Source organism: Pteropus alecto, unplaced genomic scaffold, assembly GCF_000325575.1.
Source record: "Pteropus alecto unplaced genomic scaffold, ASM32557v1 scaffold359, whole genome shotgun sequence".
In the NCBI taxonomy this organism is placed as follows: Eukaryota; Metazoa; Chordata; class Mammalia; order Chiroptera; family Pteropodidae; genus Pteropus; species Pteropus alecto.
This window is the reverse complement of record NW_006443119.1, coordinates 886,260-909,161: the sequence shown is the minus strand read 5'-3', so window position 1 is coordinate 909,161 and position 22,902 is coordinate 886,260. Positions and strand designations below refer to the sequence as shown.

The window sequence follows — 22,902 nt, the reverse complement described above, 5'->3', positions numbered from 1 at the left end:
AACAACCTGTGTAGGAAGTGGAGGAAAGGCTAAGGGATCATGAGACCTGTGTTTGGATGCTGGTCATGCTATTTGCCATGACCTTGGGCAATTCACTCACCACTCCCCAGCAAATCTTGGTCACCTCATCTACAAATGGGGAGCAGTACATCTAATCCTTCCAACTGCTACCTGGAAGGCACAGGAGATCCCCGCTTCTGAGTGGTAAATGAAATTATGAGATGTGCATGAAGTTTTCACTTGGTACTTGATAAAATGTGCTTTCTTAAAAGTTTGTATTATGTTTTCCAAATTGAATAAAGTATATGTGCAGGGCCAGTACAGGGCAGCAAGTCTAATGAATCTGAGATCAGTTAGGCCACGTGTAGACAGTTGCGTTTCATGTGTTCACTGGTGATCTTCTGTAGGAGCCCAAGAGGCTGACATTCTGATTTTCTTAGGAAGCCAAATGTGAAGGCAGTTGTTTGAGGCTTGCAAAGAAGCCACTGTGCAAATTGAAAACATAAGATGATCTTTAAAGCAACCCTCAACCAATAAATGGCTCTGTTATAAACCTCAAGTGGACACAGCATTTCTATTTTGAGAAATGAAAATTTGCAAAAACAACTAGAAAAGCACTTAAAGTCCCAGAAATGGTGAGGGTATTTATTTCAGAGGAAGTCAGAGGAAGTTTGCTTGCACGTCTTCCTCCCCTCTCTTCCCGATGGCCCTGCTTGATTACAGCAGTACTTCTGTGGCCAGCCTGGAAAAAAGGAGTGTGTCTGTTCATCAGGCATTGATTGTGGGCCTGCTATGTTCTGGGCACTGGCTTTTGTGCTGGGAAAACAAGTCAGATCAAACATGATCTCAGTCCACAAAGGGCTCTTGAAGTCTAGTTTGGGAACTATCTTTCTTGCACCCTGTCTTCCTAAGATTCTGTCCCTCCTTCCTTTCACCATCCTTGATGACAATTTTCCATTCTTTTCAAGTACCCAGTGCTTCTTCTCTTATCAATGATTTCAGATGTTCATTCAGGGAAAAATGACTTCATGTTCCAACTGCCGTGCCTTGTTTCAGAGCACATTGGTTTGTCCACAGTCTCAGCACTGCCCATAGGTATCCTTCCCATTGTCCAAGACCAGCACAAATGCCACCTCCTCCAGGCAGCCTTCCCTCATCACTCAAGTTAGGAATGACTTGTCCTTTCTTTCTGATCCACTTATCCTTTAGCACTGACCATACATCTGCCTTTTTTTATAGCTGTTGGTGTCAATAGATATCTTCCCTGAAAGACTAGGGTGAGAGGATGAGGTGGGATAGCAACTCCCTGCGCCCAGGGCCCATGTCTAGTTACAGTTCCTCTCTACCCCTGCAGCCTGCCTTACCCTGCTGGGTACATTCTATATACTAAAAAAAAAAAAAAAAAGGCTGGATTGGATTTATTTTCTTTGATTTTAGCTGCCCAGAATTAGCTCAATCAAACTCCTGTGTTGGTGGCATTCTGCCATCATGGGTCTTATGTTTTATTTATTTAATATTTTTCTTATTTTTCTTTCTTTATTTTACCTTTCTTTCTTTCTTTTTTCTGTTTTCTTTTTCTTTTAAATATTTTTCTTTAGTATTTATTCTCCACGCCCATTTCCCTTGACCCAACCTCTCCACTCCTGCCATAGACATACACTCTCGTTTCATTAAAGTGCAATCTCATAATCTATCTAAATAACCATGAGGTTATTTGCACATTTATGTGAGCTTCAGTGACACTTGGCATTGTTTTGGATTGAATTTGCCTTTGGCTAAGGGAATGAAGAACTTTGTTACAATTTCAGGCACCAGCAGCCAGTGAAGAAGTGTTTGGGGCAGGGCAGGTGACCCCTGGCACCGTAGTGGAAGGCAGCCTGCTTCCTCTCCAGGCTCCCTCCATCTTACAGCCTTGCGTCCCCACACCTGAGCTCTGTCCCCTCTGGCAGAGCTGTCTACACAGCTGCCATATTGCCAGCTGAGAGGTCCCAGAGTCTTTCTCTGACAAGAGATTATCTGTCCTCCTTGACATATACTGCTATTTGAGAACACCCTTCTCTGTTTCTCTTGTGTCTTTTGTGTTGCACCCCCTGATGGACCACACTTTTGGTGAAGTGCGCTTTTCCTGCCCCCTGGTGAAGAAACGCCAGGGGTACTTAGACCAGCGTTTCTCAAACTTTTTGGTGCCAGGGTCCCTTTACACTCTGAAAAAGTATTAAGGAACCCAAAGAGCTACTGCTTATGTAGATTATATCTATTTATTTGCCATACTAGAAATTAAAACTAAGAACATTTAGAAATATCTATTTAATTTTAAAATAATGCTAAAACTATTAAATATTAACATAAATGACATATTTTTATGTAAAATAAACATACTTTCCAAAACATAAAAAATGTAGTGAGAAGAAAAGCATCGTTTTACATTTTTGGCAATCTTATTAATATTAACATCTGGCTTGGTAAAAGACAGCTAGATTCTCAGATCTTCTTCTGCATTCAGTCTGTAGCCGCATCACACGTCACGTAGCCTTTAGAAAATGCCACTGTACACTTGAGCAAGAGTGAAACAGGCAACCAGTATCTCAGTACTACTATGAAAATTCTTTTGACCTCATCGACATTCAGAAAGGATCTCTGGAACCCCCAGGGGGTCCCCAGACCACAATTTGAGAACTGCCCGCCATCTTAGACCTTCAGTTTCTTGATGGCAAGGCCATTCCCTGTTCATCCTTATAGCCTGGGTTTTAAGCAGGATATGATTGGGACTCAGTAAACCCTGTTTGAAATACTTGGAAATATCCATGCCATTAAGGGTTACGCCACCCATCCCAGCCCCCTGGGAAACACTCCACTTATTCCAGTGCTGCTAGTGCTGACGGTGTTTGGATTCTGATGGAGGACAGTTTCTAGAGGCGCTGGCAGTTTTGTTGAATACCCTCAGCGGTCTCAGATCTCTGTCCTTTGAGGACCATTTGATTTTTGGAAATAGCCAAAGGCCATTTAGAGTGAAAAATGGTCATTAATAGGGGTAGTCAATTGGGTAACACTACATTTAAATTTTTTAAAAAGTCACACTGACTTCTTAATATTTGGATTGTAAAACTACTTTAATAACTATTCCCCTAATTCTATACATATTCACATATGTGCAAAATGTTTGTACAGTTTAATAATGGCACCATCATTTGAAGAACAAAACTTGGAAATAATCTAAATGTCCACTACCAGGAGACCAATTAAATAAACCGTGGGCATCCATAGACTAGAACAATCAGCAGCTGAAAAAAAGAATGAGAAAGTTCTGCACATATTAATAATAAATTAACTCCAAGATACATTAAGTGAAAAAGCAAGAGGCAGAACAATGTATATAGCATGCTATCATCTGTAGGAAAAAAACTGTATTGTGTGTATCTATATGTCTGTGTGTATCTATGTGTTTGTTTGTATATACATAAGGCATATAATAGTTTGGAAATGCTTGTTATCTCCAGGGAACAAAACTAGCTGGCCAGGGTGAACGGTGGAAAAGCAGCCTTCAAGGACTATTCTTTTGTACCTTTAAAATTCGAAACCATATGAATGTTACCTAATAAAACAACTTTTAGAAGCCTCAATAGCATGATTATCAGAAGAAATGTACGATGTATAAGGTGACATGTGCAAAGGGGATATTAGAAGGGGACAGTGTGATGCCTTTGTGGAAAAAATTAGTAATTTTTGTAGTCATGCCTTATTTTTCTTACTCTTGCTTCATTTCACAAAGAGGGAAACTGAGTCCAGGTAGGCTAAGTGACTCATCCACATCACTTGGGCAGGGGATTTCCATACGGCTCCTGCAGATCCCTGTTGGGGAATGTGGTGGTGGGGAGAAGACAGAGGGTGACAGATCCTCTTTCATTTCGTCTTAAACACACTCTCTCCTCACCTCCCACCTGAAGCAAAGGCTGGAGGCCAAAGTAGGAAGTAAGTGCCTTGATAGTGGCTTGTGGGTTCACACCCTCCCCACTCTCTTCCCCAGGCCACCCACATACCCAGGCAGAGCACCTCCTCCTCCAACCTCCTCCAAGACATTGTTTTTGGTATTTGGTTGGCATGCCTCCTCTTTTTCCAAAATTGGCATTACCTGGTTCGATCCTCACCTACTTTATGACACAATTTGGTTGATTCAAAGTGACTTTGGTCTGTTTGAGATCAACTTCTCCTTCAGAGGTTAAAGATTTGCCAGCAACCAAGGGATTCAAAAGGCTGTGGCGGAGGCTCGCCACAATTCCAACAGAGGTTGAGTGGTGATATAAAGGAGTCTCTGGCATTCATTCATTCATTCATTCAACACATATGTAATGAACCTATTCATTGTGTGAGGCACTGTTCTAGGCGCTGGGGACAGAGTGATGATCAAAACAGTTAAGGTGTCTGTTCTTGTGGAGCTTACTTACATCCATTTGTTTGTTTGTTTATTTAAATTACTGAAGTGACATTGGTTAATAAAATCCAATAAATTTCAAGTGTACAATTCAATAATATGTCAAATGTACATTGCATTGTGTGTTCACTGCCCAAAATTAAATTTCTTTCCGCCACCAAATATTTGACCCTTTTTACTCCTATACACCTCCCTGGACCTAACATTCTAGTGATGAGAGTCTGACAATAATCAAGTAAACCAATAAATGATCGAGGTAAATTCATATACTAATAGATCAGAGGGGGATGTGGCAGAGAGGTTGCGGGGCTGACTTCGGACCATGTGTTTGGGGAAGGACTATGTGAAGATGCCTTCTTTAAAAGGAATGCTACCTCGCTGCCTTTAGAGGCCCTGCCCTCCAGTGGCAAGATTCTAACATTCTCCACATCCAAAAGGTTCTTGTGGAAGAATGAAAGAGATAGAGGTGAAGAGAGGAGCCAGCTCCCTGGGGTCCTGTGTCTGCCAGCTGCTACTAAATACCTGTGAGAAACTCTGCCTCCAGCTCAAGGGGACCACCTGTCCTGAGAACTTCAGTACCTGGGACAGGAACCCCCTGAGTGGATCCCTTGTCAAAATGAATTGGACCAACTGTATGTTCCAAGACTCCAGAGCCAGCGATGCCTTCCTGTATAACTCCACACCATTGTTCTGCTCAGGTAAGACCAGCTGAAAATAGGCAAAGTGGCTATTACTGTTAAATAATAGTCTGAACATTTAGGTCTTAAACAACCCTTCGAGGCAGGTATTCATGCTATGCCCATCTCACAGATGAAGAAAACGAGGCTCAGAATGGTTAAGTGACTGTCCTAAGATTACGCATAGGAAGTGTCTGAGACCCTGGTCACTGGACTCTCAATCTCAGGCTCTTCAATGATACCATCCTCCATGCTCATTCCCCTCACCCCCACCGACCCTCCTCTGTCTTCCTAGGATATGTCCTTCTCTTTCTGATCCTAGATGGACACCCTCATGCTGTCTGTCCTTTTTGCTGTAAACAGGTATGCCCTACCACAGCCAACCTCCCCCAGATAGTGTCCTAGACTCTCCTCTCATCACTCTGAACTTACGTGTGACATTTCACCCTACCCTGCCCCACACATCAAGCCCTGTGACTTGGTACTTCATCTTGGGATATAGACAATGGGAAGATCTGGTTTCCAAGTTCCCTCCCTACGCCTTGCCCAGAAGGTGGGCAGGAGCTGTCAAAGAGAAACTTGATGAGGTCAGCCATCTTACTCAGAAAGGGGACAGGAAAAAATGCAGAGAGGAAGTGAGACGTTAAGGTGCCTGACACAATTCCATCTGGCCTTAGTGCCCTAGGAGGCTGTGATTCTTGCTGCATCTACCCCTGGGTGCTATTTATCGTCAGTGGATATTAGATTGCCTTATTGATCCTGTATATTCCCTCTGCTTTACCTTGGCAGCAGTTTCTGCATTTGGGTGCCTGAGTAGGCAGCTCCCTAAGACATGTGTTTGGAGGAGTGTTGCCCTATGATTGGGAATGAATCACACAGCTCCACTTTATTGGGAAGGAAATAAGAAGAGGTCTGAGTGCAGGAAAAAAGAACTTTGGGGTTGGAGTTGAAAACATGACTCACGTCCTGGATCTATCAGTTAACCCACATGGCTTATACCTAGACAGCAGGAGAGTTTGGCTAATATGTTTTAAGATTCCTTGATGAAGGAGAAAATTTTCACAATGTGAATAATGGGACCACTACTTCCTCACCACACCACGGACAGGCTCTCATACTTGCCACCGCCACCCGGTTTCAGACCAACTAGCTGATGTCCTGACCCCTTCCTACCCACTCCATGCCCTTCCAAGTGTACCTAACACCTGCATCATCCTGGCTGTCTTCTTTCTGGACCTCCTGTCATATATGGTAACCTTTAATCCTTTGTAAGAATGGTAGAACTCAAGACTGAAATGATTATATAAAGGCAGCAAAGTGTAGTGTTCATAAATGCATAATTTTAAGTTAGAGAGACATGACTTCAAGTCCAATTTCTGCCACCTACTAGGTCTATGACCTTGAGCTTGTTTCTTTACTATAAGATGGAAATAATAATTATTCCTATCTCATCGTCTATTTATAAAGATTAGATGAGATAATAAATATGACCAGCATATATTAAGTCCCCAATAAATGATGGCTAATATTACCATTTAGATCCTCTAGAGCTCATTTGCATGTGTATTATCTTAGTCAGTTTAGGCTGCTATAACAAATTACCATATACTAGGTGGCTTATAAACAGAAATTTATTTCTCATAGTTCTGGATGCTGGTAAGTTTAAGATTAAGACCCTGGCATGTTCAGTGTCTGGTGAGAGCCCACTTCCTGGTTCATAGACAGCTCTCTTCTCACGGGTAGAAGGGGGCGAGGGGGATCTCTGGAGTCTCTTTTATAAGGGCACTAATCCCATTCATGAGAGCTCCACCTTCATGATCCAATATCTCCCAAAGACCTCACCTCCTAAAACCATTACACTGAGAATCAGGTTTTAACATATGAATTTTGGCAGGACACAAACTTTCAGCATGTGTATAAGAATTACTCTCAAATTTTCTTTTTTCCCCCTCTCTGTCCCTTTCTTCAGAGAATATCACCACCCCGAATCCAGAGACTACACCTGAAGAACGGAGCAGGTGGGTAAGGGAAGGGCTGGACCTATGGAGGAGCGCTGGGGATCTTGGGAAGGGTTCTATTTGGCCCAAATATGAAGACTGGTGTAAATGGGACCATAGCCATGGAGACTTGGGCAGAGGAGAGAGGTTCAAAATGGGAGCAAGAGATAATTAGCTACTGAGGACATAGAAACACAGATGTAGGAGCTCTGTAGGAGTGGGGAGGTCCCTGGGCACTTTTATGAATGGTCACCAATGCTAGCCAGGGTAGCTGGAGTGTCCTCATTTCTCTTGTTTGCTTTCCTCAGCTTGGGCACAGCGGCCACAGCCATTTCCGGTTCCATTGGTGTTGTAGCCCTTATCTTGCTCCTGGTGGGTCTCTTGTCCATGACCCTGAAGAAATGGAGGCATGAGAGTGAGTTGAACAAGTTGGCTCTGGAACTGGAAGTGTAGAAGGGGGAGAAACTTGGGGTGGAGATGGGGCAAGATTTGCAGGGAGAAGCGTGGGTAAGCTGTATGGTCTCTTCTGTGAAGGTGCAAGGGACTCTGCATGTAGCAACATTTATTTATGACACAAATTCTTTATGCTGAAAGCCATCTGTATGTACACTATGGTTCATATGCATCGACTAAAAGAAATATTGATGCCAAATAATCTCATCTAAATAATAACCAAAAACTATAAAGTGCACCAGTATCACCCCTCCACCCCCCACCCCTGTCTCTTCCTGAGCATTTAGCTGAGTCTCAGAGGCCCAATGGGTTGAACATGGTAGATTTTGAATTTCAAAGTTTAACCCGAAGTCTAACAATCAACCAAGTATAGATGGTTATTGTCCCAATTCAGGCTGACTCTGAGTTTGTTAATTTTTCTAGGACTATTTAGGAAACAACTGAGGCATCAGACCAACTTTCTCTACAAATCCTCGGTAAGGAGAGTTAAGTCATACCTAGAGGGGCTCCCAGTCACCTCTGCCATGATATCATGCTCTTTCCTAGATAGACCCCATACATGGGTGGTGGGTGTGAGCCAAGAACAGCCCTAAAGGAAATGTTTTTGAAAATCGAGGGTATCCATCAGTAAGAACCCAGTGTTCCACTTGCTGTCCTGTAGGAAGCCCTGTAGCGGGTTTGTCTCTGGAAGCTCTGGTGCCCGGCCATCTGACTCTAACTGTGGTCCTGTCTCTAAAGCAGCTTTCCTGCCGTGCTGATGCCGTATATTCCAACGTGATCAACCTGGCCACCTGGAAAGAGGATGACTTCGCTGTCTATGCTAATGTGCCCCCTTTTGATCGTCCCAGGAGGACATCACCAGACCAAGTGGAATATGCCTCCATTGTATTCCACTGATAGGAAGCCAATGAGATGCTTCAGCACAGAGAGTCAGCCCTATGCCCTGGCCAGGTCCTGACATGGTTTTTGCTTTAGATGTATGTGAGTTTGTGTGTTCAAAAGTGCATAAAGCGTATTCTGATGGAGGTAAATGACTGTGTATTTCTTTTTATTTATTGGAAGCAAGGTACAGTCCTAATGAAAAGGAATGACATATGTGCAACAAGGAACATGCTCGTCCTAACCACCTGCAGCCCCAGGTCCCTGAGACAGACTGGCCAACAAGGGAGGCCTTTCTAGCTCTTGCCCTTCCTGAAGCTAGGTCTAAGTAGAGAAATTTACACTATTCAGGGCCCAGCTTCTGGATTTTGTCTCTCCTGTTCTGCCCTGTCAGGAATTAATACCCTGTAGGAGTTCATTGTGAGTCATGCTCCTGTGTGCGGAGATGTGAATGGCTGATGACCTTGAATGTCTGGACAATACCCCAAGGGTTGGGGGAGGAGGTGCGGGGGCGGGGGTGGGGCACTGCTTCTTAGAGAGTGAGACGTGAGCTCCCACAAAGAATGGAGGGCCATCAGGGAAGGAGTTGGAGAAGAAGCGCCTAGGGTAGGTGGGTAGATGTGGTGACTAAGGACAGCTCCCACGGGAACTTTGGAAGATGTCTGGAACTTTGCGATTGAGTCACTTCTTTTTCCATTCATTTAAAAACATTTATCAAACACCGCCATGACCTAGACTCTGGGAAGATAGTGGTGAACCCAACAGACAAACCCTCGTGCAGCTTACTGACTAGGAGAGGGAGACAAGCAATGAACAAACAAGTAAATGCATGGAGTGCCAGGTGGTGGCATGTGCTATGAAGAAAATTAAAGCAAGTTTTAGAAGGTAGGGAATACCAAGTGGGAGCGGGTTGCTCTTGGATTGTCAGGGAAGGCTCGCTGACACTTGACCTGAGAAAAAACCGAGAGTAAGACCTGAGGATTAATGAGGAAGAACATTCAGGAAGAAGGGACAAGAAGTGCAAAGGCCCTGAGGTGGAGCGAGACTTACATGATCCAAGAACAGCAAGGAGGTGAGTGTGTCTGGAGTGGAGGGGGCGGCAGGGGAGATGAGATCTGTGCAGCAAATCAGCTCCAGAGTTTGGGAATCAGTGACTCAAGGCAGTGTTTCCTGCAGCATAGTCCATGGGACGTTAGTGCAGAGCTGACTGGTCCTTTGGGGCTCCTGCCTCTGGCTGTACCGCTCTCTGCACTCCCATTGCTCCCATTGTTCAAATCCAGATTTCCCCCTCATTTATAGGGGCCTGATTCCTGGTCTCCACTGCACCCTGATCTTGTCATCACCCAAGGTGATATCAGCGGCAACGTAGACAGACAGTCCTCCCTCCCTCTGAGTTCAGAGTTCCCCAAAGTGTGTTCCTCTAGTTGTGGAAGACATTAGTAGGTCAACGGAGATGGAGAGATTAAATGACATGGCTAAATAAGTTTGGGAAATAATGAATAAGCAAAAAGTAATGGAGAAAAAGAAACTTTTACTTAAAATCAAGCTGAAGGAAGCTACTTTTTGTCTTCTAAGGAAGATGGCATGGTTCACATCAGTAAGAAAAACATACCTTATGGCTTCATCCACTTATAGGGACAGGTGAGGGAAGGAGAAAGGAGGAAGGAAACCTGACAATTTCCAAGCCTCTGCCACCTTTTCTGCATTGATAAAGGGCAAGTTCTGGAGTAGACAGTTTTTGTTTTAATGGAGATATATAATGATCATGTGCCCTGGGTTTCTGGGGACTTTCCTGGTGTATGTCTGTTGTCCCAGTGAAATTATTACTAGGTCCCCTTTCACTCTCACAAGTGTCATAGTTTGGATGATAAATTACGTGGTCCCCTGTTAACAAGATTTTGAAAGTGAAAAGTAGGTCCATGAGATCAAGTAAGGAGGGAAAAGAGAAGTTGTCTTGTACAATAAAATGAGGAGCATGGAGTTGGGATTGGGGAGAAGGGTGCTGGAAGAATCGCGCGTTAGGGGGATAGCGAGGAAAGTTTCGAGGGGAAAGGGGGCTGAAATCACGGAAAAGACTTGCACCGCTGCGACCTCATCGAAGGCTGTTGAACACACCAATGCCATTGCGGGTATTTTGGGGAAGGGAAAATCATGCAAAGGAGACTGAAATCCACATCTTGGTCAGCAGAGAGCAGAAATAAGGGGGAAGTAGTAAGAGGTGCAATATAAATGAGTCTGACAATTCAGGGGGAGGCTGAACTCAGAGCCAGGAGTGACTACGAGAGCACGAACCCTCTGGAAATGCTCAGAAACTGCAGGGAGGGCACCAGAGTGTCCAAATAACCTACATGTGGGAGACTGTGCCAATGTGTTTAAATCTTAACGGATAGGTTGACCTCAGCATAACTCTGGGTTGTAAAATTTAAACAGGTTTTTTTCATCACAAGACTTCTCAGAGCCTTCAATATGTAATGTACTTTTTGAAGAGCCATGTATTTGTTATTTTTTAAACTCCTATTTTCTCATAGAGCATCTCATAGGACAGGAACTGTTCCTTATGAGGAAAGAGCTTGTTTAAGGGGGCACCTGCCCAGGCGGCCCTATGACATGGGACCCCAGCAACAAGGCTAACTCTATTCTTCCCAGTGAAAGTGCAGAGTAGCTATTAGACTTTCATGTGGGCAAATGGGGTGGCTCTGCCTGGCCTGAAGCCAGGAAGCCCCCTCTACCAGCCTTGATTTGTGCCCAACAGCCCCGAATCATTAGGAAGGCAGCAAGAGACATCTCTCTGGGGCAGCAGCTCTCAGCGGGGAGCAATTTTGCTCCCCCTCCCATGTGAAAATATCTGGAGACACCTTTGATGGTCACAACACAGTGGGGGGTGTGTGTGTTCTACTGGCATCTCGTGAGTAGAGGCCAGGGATGCTGTTAAACATCCCACAATGCACGGGACGGCCCCCCACAAACAGAGTTATCTCACATAAAATGTCAACAGTGACGCAGTTGAGAAGCTCCGGTCCAGGGTCTTCCTGGAGCTTGCGTGTGAGCCTGTCCTGGTGCTGGTTCCTACAGAGATCTAGAAAGTGTTGCCCAGGCTCTCTATGCCTTAAGCTTGAGAGACGTGGTAATTCCAACAGCAGTAAAATGAGCACTAGATAATGATTAGGAAATCTCTCCACAACTAGAAGGATGGATGATCAACCAACCTGATTTGCCTGAGACTGTCTCAGTTTTAGCAGTAAGAGTCATAGGTTCCAGGAAATCGCTCAGATCTGGGCTGTTGGCTCCTAGGGCTCTCCAACACTGAATTAGCCTTTGTAGTTTTGAAGCAAGCAGCTGTCCTTCTCAGTTAGGATGGGAGAATTCTGGACTTTCAGCTACAGCCCTGAGGGAAGTGACTTGTATGATCCAAAGAGGCCCAGGTATTGGGCATTAAGACAAATTCCTCCAGCTCTTCTTTAAAAAAAGCTGTCCGCACCCCCAGCTGGGCAGGGGTAGCTGTCTTTCTCTCCTTGCCAGCCACCCACACCCACGGTTCCAGCTTGCATCACTCTCGGAGGAGCTGCTCAGTGCATTTTGCTGAAAGAGTGAATGGATGCTGTTTTTCTAGAAGATTCTTGGGAAATTCTGTTAAGTGAGTTGAGGAGCTTCTCAATGTTTGGTCATATGGCAGTTGTTACTTCTCCTGCAAGGCTCTGAACATACCCAAGGAAATGCTATCTGTTTTAACAAAGGCAGGGATTTGGAACATTAAACACTTTGCAAAATCCTGAGAGAAATCTCTCTGCATGGCTGGAAATGAGGCTCACCTGCTCTCTTAATGTCTTTATCAGAGGATAGAAAAAAGCCAGCTTCTCAATGCCCAGCAGGGAAGTGTTTTATTACTGACATTATTTAGAATTACTGTGCATGGTGATAATAAAAAGCAGCTGGCCTTTAGTTGATTTTTTCTTTTTTTAATTATTATTATTTTAAATCTCCTACAGACAACTCACCCCTTTCATGCCTGCTTCCAGATGGACAGCTTCCTCTGCCACCTGCCCCTCCATCTTGGTTCTCCATTCCCCTTTCAGCTGTCAGTCTTGGCCCTTCACTTACTGTGTAAAACCTTTGTCAAGTTAATGAATTTCCCTAAATCGAGGTTTTTCTCATCTGTAAAACGAAAATAATAATGACGACCTCACAGATAGGTATTATCTAATGATGTTCTATGAAAATATTCTGCAAACTATACGATGCTATAGAGAATGTAAAGAATCATTATCAACTGATTATGTCACAGTTGATTAAGTTACAAGGAGTTATTTCTCGCTGATGAGCTGACTGGACTAGATCGGCAGGACTATTTTGTTGTCATTAGAAGGAAGTGGCAATTATTGGTTAACATATTTTTTCTTAGAATCTGCCTCAAGTTTCATTTGGCATCAGCTCCTCACCATGGGAACTCAATAAATAAATCAATCGCTGGCCAATAATTTTTCACTTCCTTAGGAATGGGTGATCCAGGTGAGGAGTTGAAACAGACACAAAACAGGGAGAAAATGTGTGTGCAAAATGGGCTAGCCCGGATGGAGGAAAGGACACCCTCAGTGTGCAAAACTCCCAACTTGCAAAAGTGTGGAGGGATGGTCCTTATTTCCAAAAGAGTCTTGTTTTTATAGGAGGATGTATTTTAGGTTTTGTAAAAATAGTTTACTCCCTTAATATTCTCTGAAAATATGTTTCTGGGAATAGATGTTAAAAACTCAATTTACTGAATTTGCCAATGTCCCCTGGATACACCTCAGATGCGGCAATCTCGACTATGCACAAAGAAAGTTGGGGGACAGCCAGAGGCCCCAACAAGTAAGACGAATGTTCCTTGAGGCTTAACATCTGTGCACTCCCACTCCATTCCCCTTGTGTCCTTGTCATGCCCTTAGGGTCTCCTTGGCAGGCTCCACCTGTCCCTCAGATATTATAGCACTTCGGGGTGCCTCCTGGCCCTTTGTCCTCCACTCTACTCCCAAAGACTTCAGTGACTTCTGTTTTCTGATGCCACTGAAATCTATATCTCTAACTGCAGACAGACACACACATCTAACTGCTTACTGGACTTCACCTTTTAGGTGTATAATAAAACAATAATGATGATAATGATATACACTTATATTGTCTTTACAAGGTATAAACACTTAAATAGTTTCTACAGACACTCTGTGAGTGCTTCACATATATTAACTTATGAAATTCTTACAAAAGCACTTGAGAAAGTTATTATCATTCTCATCTCCAAGAAGCTGAGTCATGGAGAGTTTAAACAATTGCAACAGATGGCTTCGGGGTCTGGGTCCTTTTATTTATTTATGTATTTATTTATTTTTGATGAATACATAGATTTTTTTTTAGGGAAGGCAACCCTTGGTTGACCTCATATATTGCAAAGACCTTGTTAGCTTACAATTCTTTATTTTTTAATTTTTTTATGTCTATAGCTCCTGATCTTCCTAGGTGGTCTCCCATCCAAGTACTAACCAGGCCCGACCCTGCTTAGCTTCCGAGATCAGACGGGATCAGGCTTGTTCAGTAGGGTCTGGGTCCTTAACCACTATCTATACTGGCCCCCTGTGTTCTCACACTCAGCGCATCAGGAAGAGAAGGCATCCTGCCGCTGCTTCATTACTCTCTATCTCACCTCGGTCACTCACTTGCCCGAGCTAAAAATGATCAGTCACCTTGGAATTCTCTTCCTTCCAATCACCAAATCCCCACTTCTACCTCCTACATATTTTAAAAATATGTTTAATTGCCTCTGTTTTTCTCTTCTCCAATCTACTCTCCACATTGCAACTAGAGGGTTCTTCTAAAAACAAACTCTGATCTTGCCCCTCTTCAATCAATCAATGCACAGTCAATGGATTCTTGTTGTCCACTGGATAAAGTCAAATTTCTTAACAAGGCCCACTGTGATCCCGCCCACACCGCCTCTGCAGCCTCTTCACTCCCAACCTCCCTCTTCCCCTCCCCCTTTATCTTGGCTGGCTCTCAGTGTTTCAAGTGCACAGGGCTCTTTCTCTCCACACCGAGGCTTCGCTCATGATCTTTTCTCTGCTTGGAGCCCTCTCTCCACTCCCTAGGTCAGAGCTGAGGCCTTCTCTTTCCAGAGACTGTGATGCGGTCCCATGCTGGATGTCCCCTGTCTCCCTTTAACTTTCCATAATATAGCAGTCATCACACTTTTGTGTAATTTTTTATCTGAAGTCCATTAGGATAAGGATCACGACTATCTCTTCAGTTCTGTATCCCAGGTGTTTAGTCAGGTGCATCGTAGACTATCAGGAAATAAGAGTAGAATGAATGAATGAATGAATGGCAGAACCATGGGAGGAAATAGCATAGTGGCCATAGTGGCAAAGCTCTCAATATTTTATATAATTCTTTAAAAATATCAGCTTTATTGAGATAGAAGTCATATACCATACGATTCACTCATTAAAAGTATACAATTCCATGGTTTTCAGTATATTCACTGAGTTGTGCAACCATCGCCATATCCATTTTAGAGCATTTTCATCATCCCAGAAGAAACTCTGCACTCATTAGCAGGGTTTCCCTCTGAGTTATTATTTAGAGATAATAAACCTAACATTTGTAGAGTGTTTTATAGTTAACAGAGTACTTCATGTGGGCTCATTGATTCTTGAACAATTTGGTGAGGTGAGCATTTTAATGCACCTGTCACTGAGTTTAAACTTCAGTTTATGGAGTGAGACCTTTAATCAATAAAAAGTTTAATCTGAAAGAAAGGGGAAGGTTGGTGGGGGTGGCCAGTGGGCAGAACTCCTGTCTACAGGCTGCTGACTCTAGAAAGGCACAGGGCTGGGTGCTTCACATGTGTTCTTGTATGACCTTGCAGTGCTGTGACATGTTGAGTGTCCACATAACTCATAACTGATGCAGAAAGTCAATCAGGGGATAGAAGGTAGAAAAATATTGTATAAAGCAAATGGCTTTTAAAATAATAATAAAAGATGTGAATTTGAATCCTGATTTTGCTACTTACTACAATTCTGCTAATGTGGACAACTTAACCTTCCCAATTTTCAGTTTCTTTATTTTAAAACAGTATCCACAGTATCTTCTGTGTAAGTTTGTTGTGAGGATTAGATGAGTTAATGTGTATGAACCAACCGGAACAGTTGCCGTTGCTCAATAAATAGCAAAGCATTTTAGTACCAATAATACACAGATTTTAAAAAATAAAACAGCCTTGAAAATAATTACTGAAAAATAATAATCCATTACTGTCCAAATTGTAGTGAAATGGACAGGCTCAAATACAGCTAATGGAATATATGTTCTGAAGGCAGGATGTCAATATGATGCAAAAGCCATAAAAACACTTCCTTTTAACTTAGATATCTACTTCTGGAACTTCATCCTAAAAAATGAGTCTAAAACAAACAAACAAACAAAAGAAGCAAATGTGTACAAAGTTATCCATCATGGTGCTACCTCCAATAGTAAAAATGCTTGAAACAACTGACCGGTGACCGAGGGATGGTCTGGACTTTAGGGTTATATCAGCAAAGTGGGATATTAGGCAGCCATTACAAGTACCAATATACCCGTTTGGGCGCAGAGGGATCCACGTGGGCAAGCACCCTAAGGCAGGAGGGGCCTGGAAAAATGTGAAGAGAGAAAAGCTAACAAAGTGTCTGAGATATGGCTGAAAGGGTAGGTGGCTGCCAGTCAGTGGGAGCCTTATAGCTTTGTTCAGGGTCTTGGATTTCGTCCTAAGTGCAGCGAGAAGCCACTGGAGAGTTTTAAGCAGAGAGTGACACAAACAGAATTGTGGGTTTTAAAAGCTCATTTGTTATAATGTGGAAAACAGTTTGGAAATCTATTTTAAAAAAAGCTCCAAGTGTGCAGGGAAAGCATTATGCAAAAATATCTTAGAGTGATTGGATAGTGAGTAGGATTTTTTTTCCCTTTTCAAAAATCCCCTAATCTTGTTGACACACCATTTTCATCCCTTAAAAATGGAGAGAGAATTGATTGCGCTTTGGAGAGTAGCTGCAAGAGAGGAAAAGGCTGGGAAGGGATGTGGTCTTAGAAATGTGAGGGCGACAGCGGCAGGAGGTGAAAGTGTGTTATCCACCTCCATCAGCTGTTCTTTCTCCAAATTATCAAAAATAGCTTCCTGTTGATGTTAAAGATGTTATAACTCATTTATCACTGTTTTGATCTCCCCTTGAATCCTGTCCTTGGGGCTGGAGTCTATCAGCTCAAAGCAGAGAGAGGGGGGCCATGTCACAAAGGGCCTAGCAGATGAGGCCTGGGATGGGGTGCTCTGCAAGGAGCACAAGTGCCAATCCATTCCCGGCGCAGGAGCTGACTAAGTACCTTGTGAGTGAATCGTCATCTCATCTTGGTCGACTGCATGTAGTTAGGCAGTGTGTGAGATGCGGGCATACCCCATGCATATGGAACAGCACTTTAATTCATTCACTCGTTTAACCATGCCAGAAACATTTGTTGAGCACCTGCTAGGTACAGGCAGAGTCCTGGTGGCCGGGGATACAAAGAAGAAGATGACGTAGATCCTCGATAATTCTAACTTTTCTATTTAGAGCAGAGTCATGGATGATCTAATCAAAACTCTTACAATTCCCTGTGATGAAAGTGTAGTCCAGAGAGGTTAAATGCCTCTGATCTCCAGGTCACTGAGGTTTAACTCAACTTGACTTTCTATTGTTGCAACACTGTCTCAATGAGAGTACACACGGAGGACTCAAAATATGTCCTGTTTGGAGATACTTAACAACTACATGATATTGTGAGCTTTAGAGTAGCATCATAGAGGACTCTAGTCCAACAATGGTCCACACAGAAGAGCAGAGCCGTGTGAATGTTACTTGACTTCAGCTGTTGCCACTTCTACTAGGCTCATGTAAAAGGATGATTGAAGTAGCAAGTCAAGAATATTGGTTTGATTCCCGTAGCTTAATGGTACCTGGAGTTAATTACTGAGAGGACATGGCAGAGTCAGGAGCAGAGAGAAGTGTATATTGATACCGGCGAGGCGAAGCTGGAGGGTTCGGAGAGCCCAGTTAGGAAGTCACTCTGTGCAGCTTCCAGTGTTCTCATGCATTCCTAAGTCTTGTATGATAAAGGGGCTTTACGTTCTTAATATAAGCTACGAAAGGAAAGGAAACTGCACCTACAGACATATTTCCACAGTGAGCTGATGCTACACTCAGGTTCCGACAACATTGAGAGGAACTCGGCCTAAGGGTGCCTTTCTAACTTTCATTTAGAGAATAAAAATGTGGATAGCTACCATGGGGCTCTGCCTATTTATTTATATTATTTAACTTTAAATAAACTTATGAATTTTTTTTAAAATTCGGTATTTATTATTAACCTAATTGTACAGATGAAAAAACTGAGGTTCAGAAAGGTTAAGTGATTTTTCCCAAGTCCCTCACCTACCAAGTAGCAGAGCTAGGATTCAATTAAAGTATATTTGACTCCGAAGCCATTATTCTAACACTGGGTAACTTGTCCTAAGCAAGAGGTGACATTACAGGGGCCTATAAAGTTCTGCTTCTTATTTTTATATCAGGATCATTTTATCCTTCTCCCATTCTTGTTTACTCTCAAATTATGATTTTGGGGGTTTAACTTGAAACCCCTAGGAAGCCTGTAATCAACCTTCCTTCCCTTCCTGGCACTATCGGTCATGCAAACTGCGACAGCTCTCTCAGCTTGGCCTCATGCAATGTTTAAAGGCAAAGAAGTTGTCCTTGAAAAACTATCCTCTTGGCCATAAGAAGAGATGAAACGCTGCCATTTTCAACAACATGGATAGATGTCAAGATAATCATGCTAAGCGAAGTAAGCCAGACAGAAAAAGTTGAAAATCACATGATATCACTTATATGTGGGATGTAAACCTAAAAACAACAAATGAACAGGACAAACAAACAAACAGAGACTCATGGACATGGACAATAGACTAGTGGTTACTAGAGGGTAGGGGGAGGAGAGAGGTAGATGGGGTAAAAGAGGATATGTGGTGACAGAAGGAAATCTAACTATGGGTGGTGAACATACAGTATAAATATATATGCCTTATTGTTAAAGTGTACAGCTGAAACTTATTAGATTTCATTAACCAATGTCACCATAAAGAAAATTAATTAATTAATTAAAAAAAAGAAAAACTAACCTTATCAATTGCCTACATCCCATAAACACAGGCTCAATCTACAGCTCCATCACATACAGATTCAGAGATGAGCCAAGCTGGAAGGGGCTTTAACATCTAGAAAATTACTTCTTCATTTTATAGAGGAAGGATATGAGTGCCCTGATGGGAAAGCGATTTGTCCGAGCTCAGGTGGCAAGTTTGTGCCAGAGCTGAGTCTTGAACCTGGGCCTCTTGACTCCTCCTCCAGTGCCTTTTCCACTTGACCAGGTGTTGTGCATATTTGTGGTATTAAAATGTGAGCTCATATGGAGAGAAAGAGACTATTAATCTCCACCATCTAGGTAAACTGCTTGCATGGAAGAACAGGGTAAGGCCCTGCTGAAAGACGAGGTTTTATCTGTGGTTTCGCCCTGCTCTACTCGACTGAGCTAGATTATTATCTTCTGAGCAGCAGCCCCCGCCCTGTTGGAAATGATGAAACATTTGTGACTGACCTCCAGTGCCTGAGAAGCTTCCGGGTAGGGCTAGGGGGTGGTGGGGGTGATGTTTCCATCAGGACATCTCTGAAACGCAGGCTGGGATCAACCCTTGCTCATGGTCCCAGGGGTAAGTATTGCCTGGGTAGTAGGATTTTAAATATGTTTGAGGAATGTGCATCTGTTTGTGAACGTATATGTGTAGGAATTTCAGAAGAGATTCTCCGTTTATGTGCTGGAATTGTAGGGTGTGAAATTCAATTGCAGTCAGCTTGGAGTGAGCCTAAATTTTGGCAGTTTGTACTTTATGACATTAATCTCTTACTCCTGAGATTGGAGATCTGTATGCAGTAACAGCAGTAGCAGCCATCAGGATTCCGGCTACAAGGTACATGGACTTTGAATCCGGACGAAACTAGATCCAAAGAACTCTGCTAAACTGTTGTAAGCCTCAGTTTCTTCATCTATAAAATGGGCATAAAACCACCCACATGACAAGTGTTGCTATGAGGATTACAGAAACGCACGGGTAGTGCCCAGTACAGTGCTCCATCAATAGTAGCTATTAATTAATTACTCTTTTTCACTGGGAATCAGATCCCTGAGATCATGTCCTCTACAGGGATTTTGTCCTTAGGATGCATTCTGAGCTGCAAAGGACTGGTATGTGTGGAGGGAAGGGGAATAGCCTGGCGGTTTAAAAATGTTATGAATGGGAATCAGAAAACGAATGTTGTCAAAGAGACAAGCCATGCAAACATCCGGGCGAGGAAAAGCCATCGACAACAGCAAACAGTAATTGTCAACACCTATATAGAGCTTACTATGTGCCAGGAATTAAGAGCTTTACATAGATTAATTCATTTAATGCTCAAAACAATCCTGAAAATGTAGGTGCCATTAGTAGCTTCTCTCTACGGTTGAGGAAACTGAGGCAGAAAGGTGATCGGTGACTTGACTGAGGTCCAACAGTGAAAGGAAACTCTTCTGGAGAACTTAGCACTGAAGTGTTCTTAGAGTAGTTCTGTGTCCATCCTCTCTGCGGCTTGGAACTGCGAAGGCGCCGTGCTCAGGAATGTAGCCGGGGCCTTCGGGGAAGACTAGTGATTGGCCAATCTACTTCTTGATTTGGGTATTGACCTTGTCGTGTGAGCTTTGGCAACTCTACTCAACACAATGCTGCGTAATTGCTAGGGCCCAGCGTAAATGAAAATCTGGGGTTCTTTGTTAAAAAATACTTAAGGCTTTAAAGATGGCCACAGCAGAGGACTAAACCAATCAGGGGCCCTTCCGAGCATGAGGCCCTACTGGACTGCATAGGTGGCATGGCCATGAAGCTGGCCCTGGCCTTGAGACCCAAAGAGGGAGAAACAGTGCTGGAAGGGAGACATTTGACTTGCCTATTAACAAAGGAGAAAACCAAGACTCGGGGACATTAAGTGGCTCCCCCAAGGTTAAACAGCTGGGAATTGTGGAGTGTAAAGCACAGACAAGACCTGGTCCTAGCCACCAAAGGGCTCACAAAAGGAGTGTAATCTGTAGAATGTGCTGAGTTCCTCTGAAATTTTGTTGGACAATCTATGAAATGGAGAACAATTTGGCCCTTCCAATTCACCTGGGGTTTGCGGGCACTAGCAAAACGAACCCATGAGCACTGCTTAAGCTGATGGCAATTCTTTGTACACTTGCTGATTTTGTCTTGAGACTAAGTTGCATTCAAATTGCATTCATTTCAAGTAATTGCTTGTAAAAATTCTTTCCCCTAAATTACCAAGCTATATTCATCTCTAGTACTTTCTTGTGAAACCACTTCTCCCAAATTTCTAATTAGAAATTTGGATAACTCATTTTCCTCCTAAAAATATTGGCAGTGCCTGCACCTAGAAATATGTGTTACTAGACATGAGGCCTATCTAGCTGAAACTCAAAGTTGCTATTTCTAGTTAATTTCAGTCTCATGTTTTATGTCCATTTTAGGTGGATGGAGTTTTAGGACAACAAAATGTCAGAAATTAGACCTATTTAGCCCACCCACCTCAGTTTACAGACAGAGAAATAGGCTCAGAAAGAGGAAGTGACAAGCCCAAGGTGGCTAAATTTTATAGTTGCCGAGCAGTAATGTTGATCTAGGTTCTCATTTCACATTCTTCAAGATGTGAGCAGTAATGTTGATCTAGGTTCTCATTTCACATTCTTCAAGATGTGTCCCAGTCACCTGAGGTGAGGTCCCTGCCACAGTGACCAGCACTGAAGGGATCCAGAGATGATTTCTCTGATACCCAAGACAAAGGTGATGCCATAACCTTCTGTCATCTCCATCCCCATGGCACCTGGTAGACCCCACTCCTGCCTTCTCACAGCTAAATATTTTGATTCTTCTGTCCTCTGGTGGGTGGACACAGTGACAGTCATTGGGGCAGGGACTGTTTGGAACTTCCAGAACCAGATGGTTTTATACATTGGAAATGAAAATCATGAGTGAGCCCGGTTTTTTAAAAGGGTCCTATGGAAATGGTTGCATTTCCTTCCAATTGTGGGTTGAATTTTCTGTTTTGATCTGAGGGTCACCCCCCTATCGAGCACCTGTACAGTTGATTTTTAAACAACATGGGATTTAGGGATGCTGACCCCCTGAGCAGTCAAAAATCCCAGTCAAACTTTTGACTCCCCCAAATTTGACTCCCCCTAATAGCCTCCTGTTGACTGGAAGCTTTACCAATAACATATACAGTCAATTCACACATATTTTGTGTGTTATATGTGTTACACACTGTATTCTTATAATAAGGTAAGTTAGAGAAAAGAAAATGTTATTAAGAAATTCATAAAGAAGAGAAAATACATTTGCTGTATTTATTGAAAGAATCCGTGTATAAGTGGACCAGCACTTCTGTGTTGTTCTAGAGTCAACTGTGGATGCCAGGCACTTGAGCAATCTTGTGCCATGTGGTGAAGGCTGTGGCCCAAATGGCCTGGGTTTGGATTCTGTCTCCTCTGTGGAGAATTAGAGCCTGGTTTCTTCATATGTCAAATGGGAACAACAACAGTATCTACCTTATAAGATTGTTAGTATTTTGCATAAAGATAATTAATGCAAAATGTTTTGCATGATGCTGGCACGTAGTAAGCACACACATGTGAGTTAAAATAAAATGAAATAAGTGCCATCCCCATTTTTTAGATATAACACTGAGGCCTGGAGAAGAAAATAACTCACAGTTAGGAAGTCCCGAGGCAAAATTCCAAACTCAGTCTATCTGGTCACTAACTCCCTGCCCCTCACCATTTCCCTTCACGTATTTGTGAGGTTGCCTTGCATGTACTCAGCTTTTCCCCACATTATCGTAATTATAAGTGCTCAAATCTGTATCGAACTTCGTGGGAGACAATCAGTTCCACTAAAGTTGTACCCTACAGCCAGAGTTGACAGATACTTTAAGCTGAATTGCCATTTCCCCCACTCATCCATTAATTGCCTGTTCTTCAATTAATTCCCTCTCAGCAACCCTTCTCTAAATATTCTATTGCATGGGAATCTCTTTTTCCTTTGAAATGTTACATGTTACTGATGCCACTTCTGACAATTCGGGCTTCGTTGTGGTATCTCTTCAGCTTTTTGTATTTTTCATATCTTAAAGTCTTGATTTTCCAAGTACAACATGAACTCTTAAAAGTTCAGGAGATGTTCCCACCTTCTTCACATCTGAGTAGCTCACAGACCATGCACATAGACCATTCAAATATCTGACTGACTGAAGTGCAGACACTTAGCTGACTATCTGAATGTTCTGTTAAC

The 22,902-nt window shown here is 43.0% G+C and overlaps 1 protein-coding gene and 1 pseudogene across 1 annotated transcript; one reads left to right on the top strand and one right to left on the bottom strand.

Moving 5' to 3' along the window:
- Positions 1–4,880: 4,880 nt before the first annotated feature.
- Positions 4,881–8,576, top strand: LOC102889940. The gene is made up of 5 exons (XM_025040533.1): positions 4,881–5,127; positions 7,076–7,124; positions 7,412–7,518; positions 7,980–8,032; positions 8,295–8,576. The coding sequence occupies exons 1-5, from the start codon at positions 4,881–4,883 to the stop codon at positions 8,451–8,453; spliced, it is 615 nt and encodes a 204-aa protein (XP_024896301.1). The 3' UTR covers positions 8,454–8,576.
- Positions 8,577–13,900: 5,324 nt separating this feature from the next.
- Positions 13,901–14,020, bottom strand: LOC112471876 (annotated as a pseudogene).
- Positions 14,021–22,902: the final 8,882 nt, after the last annotated feature.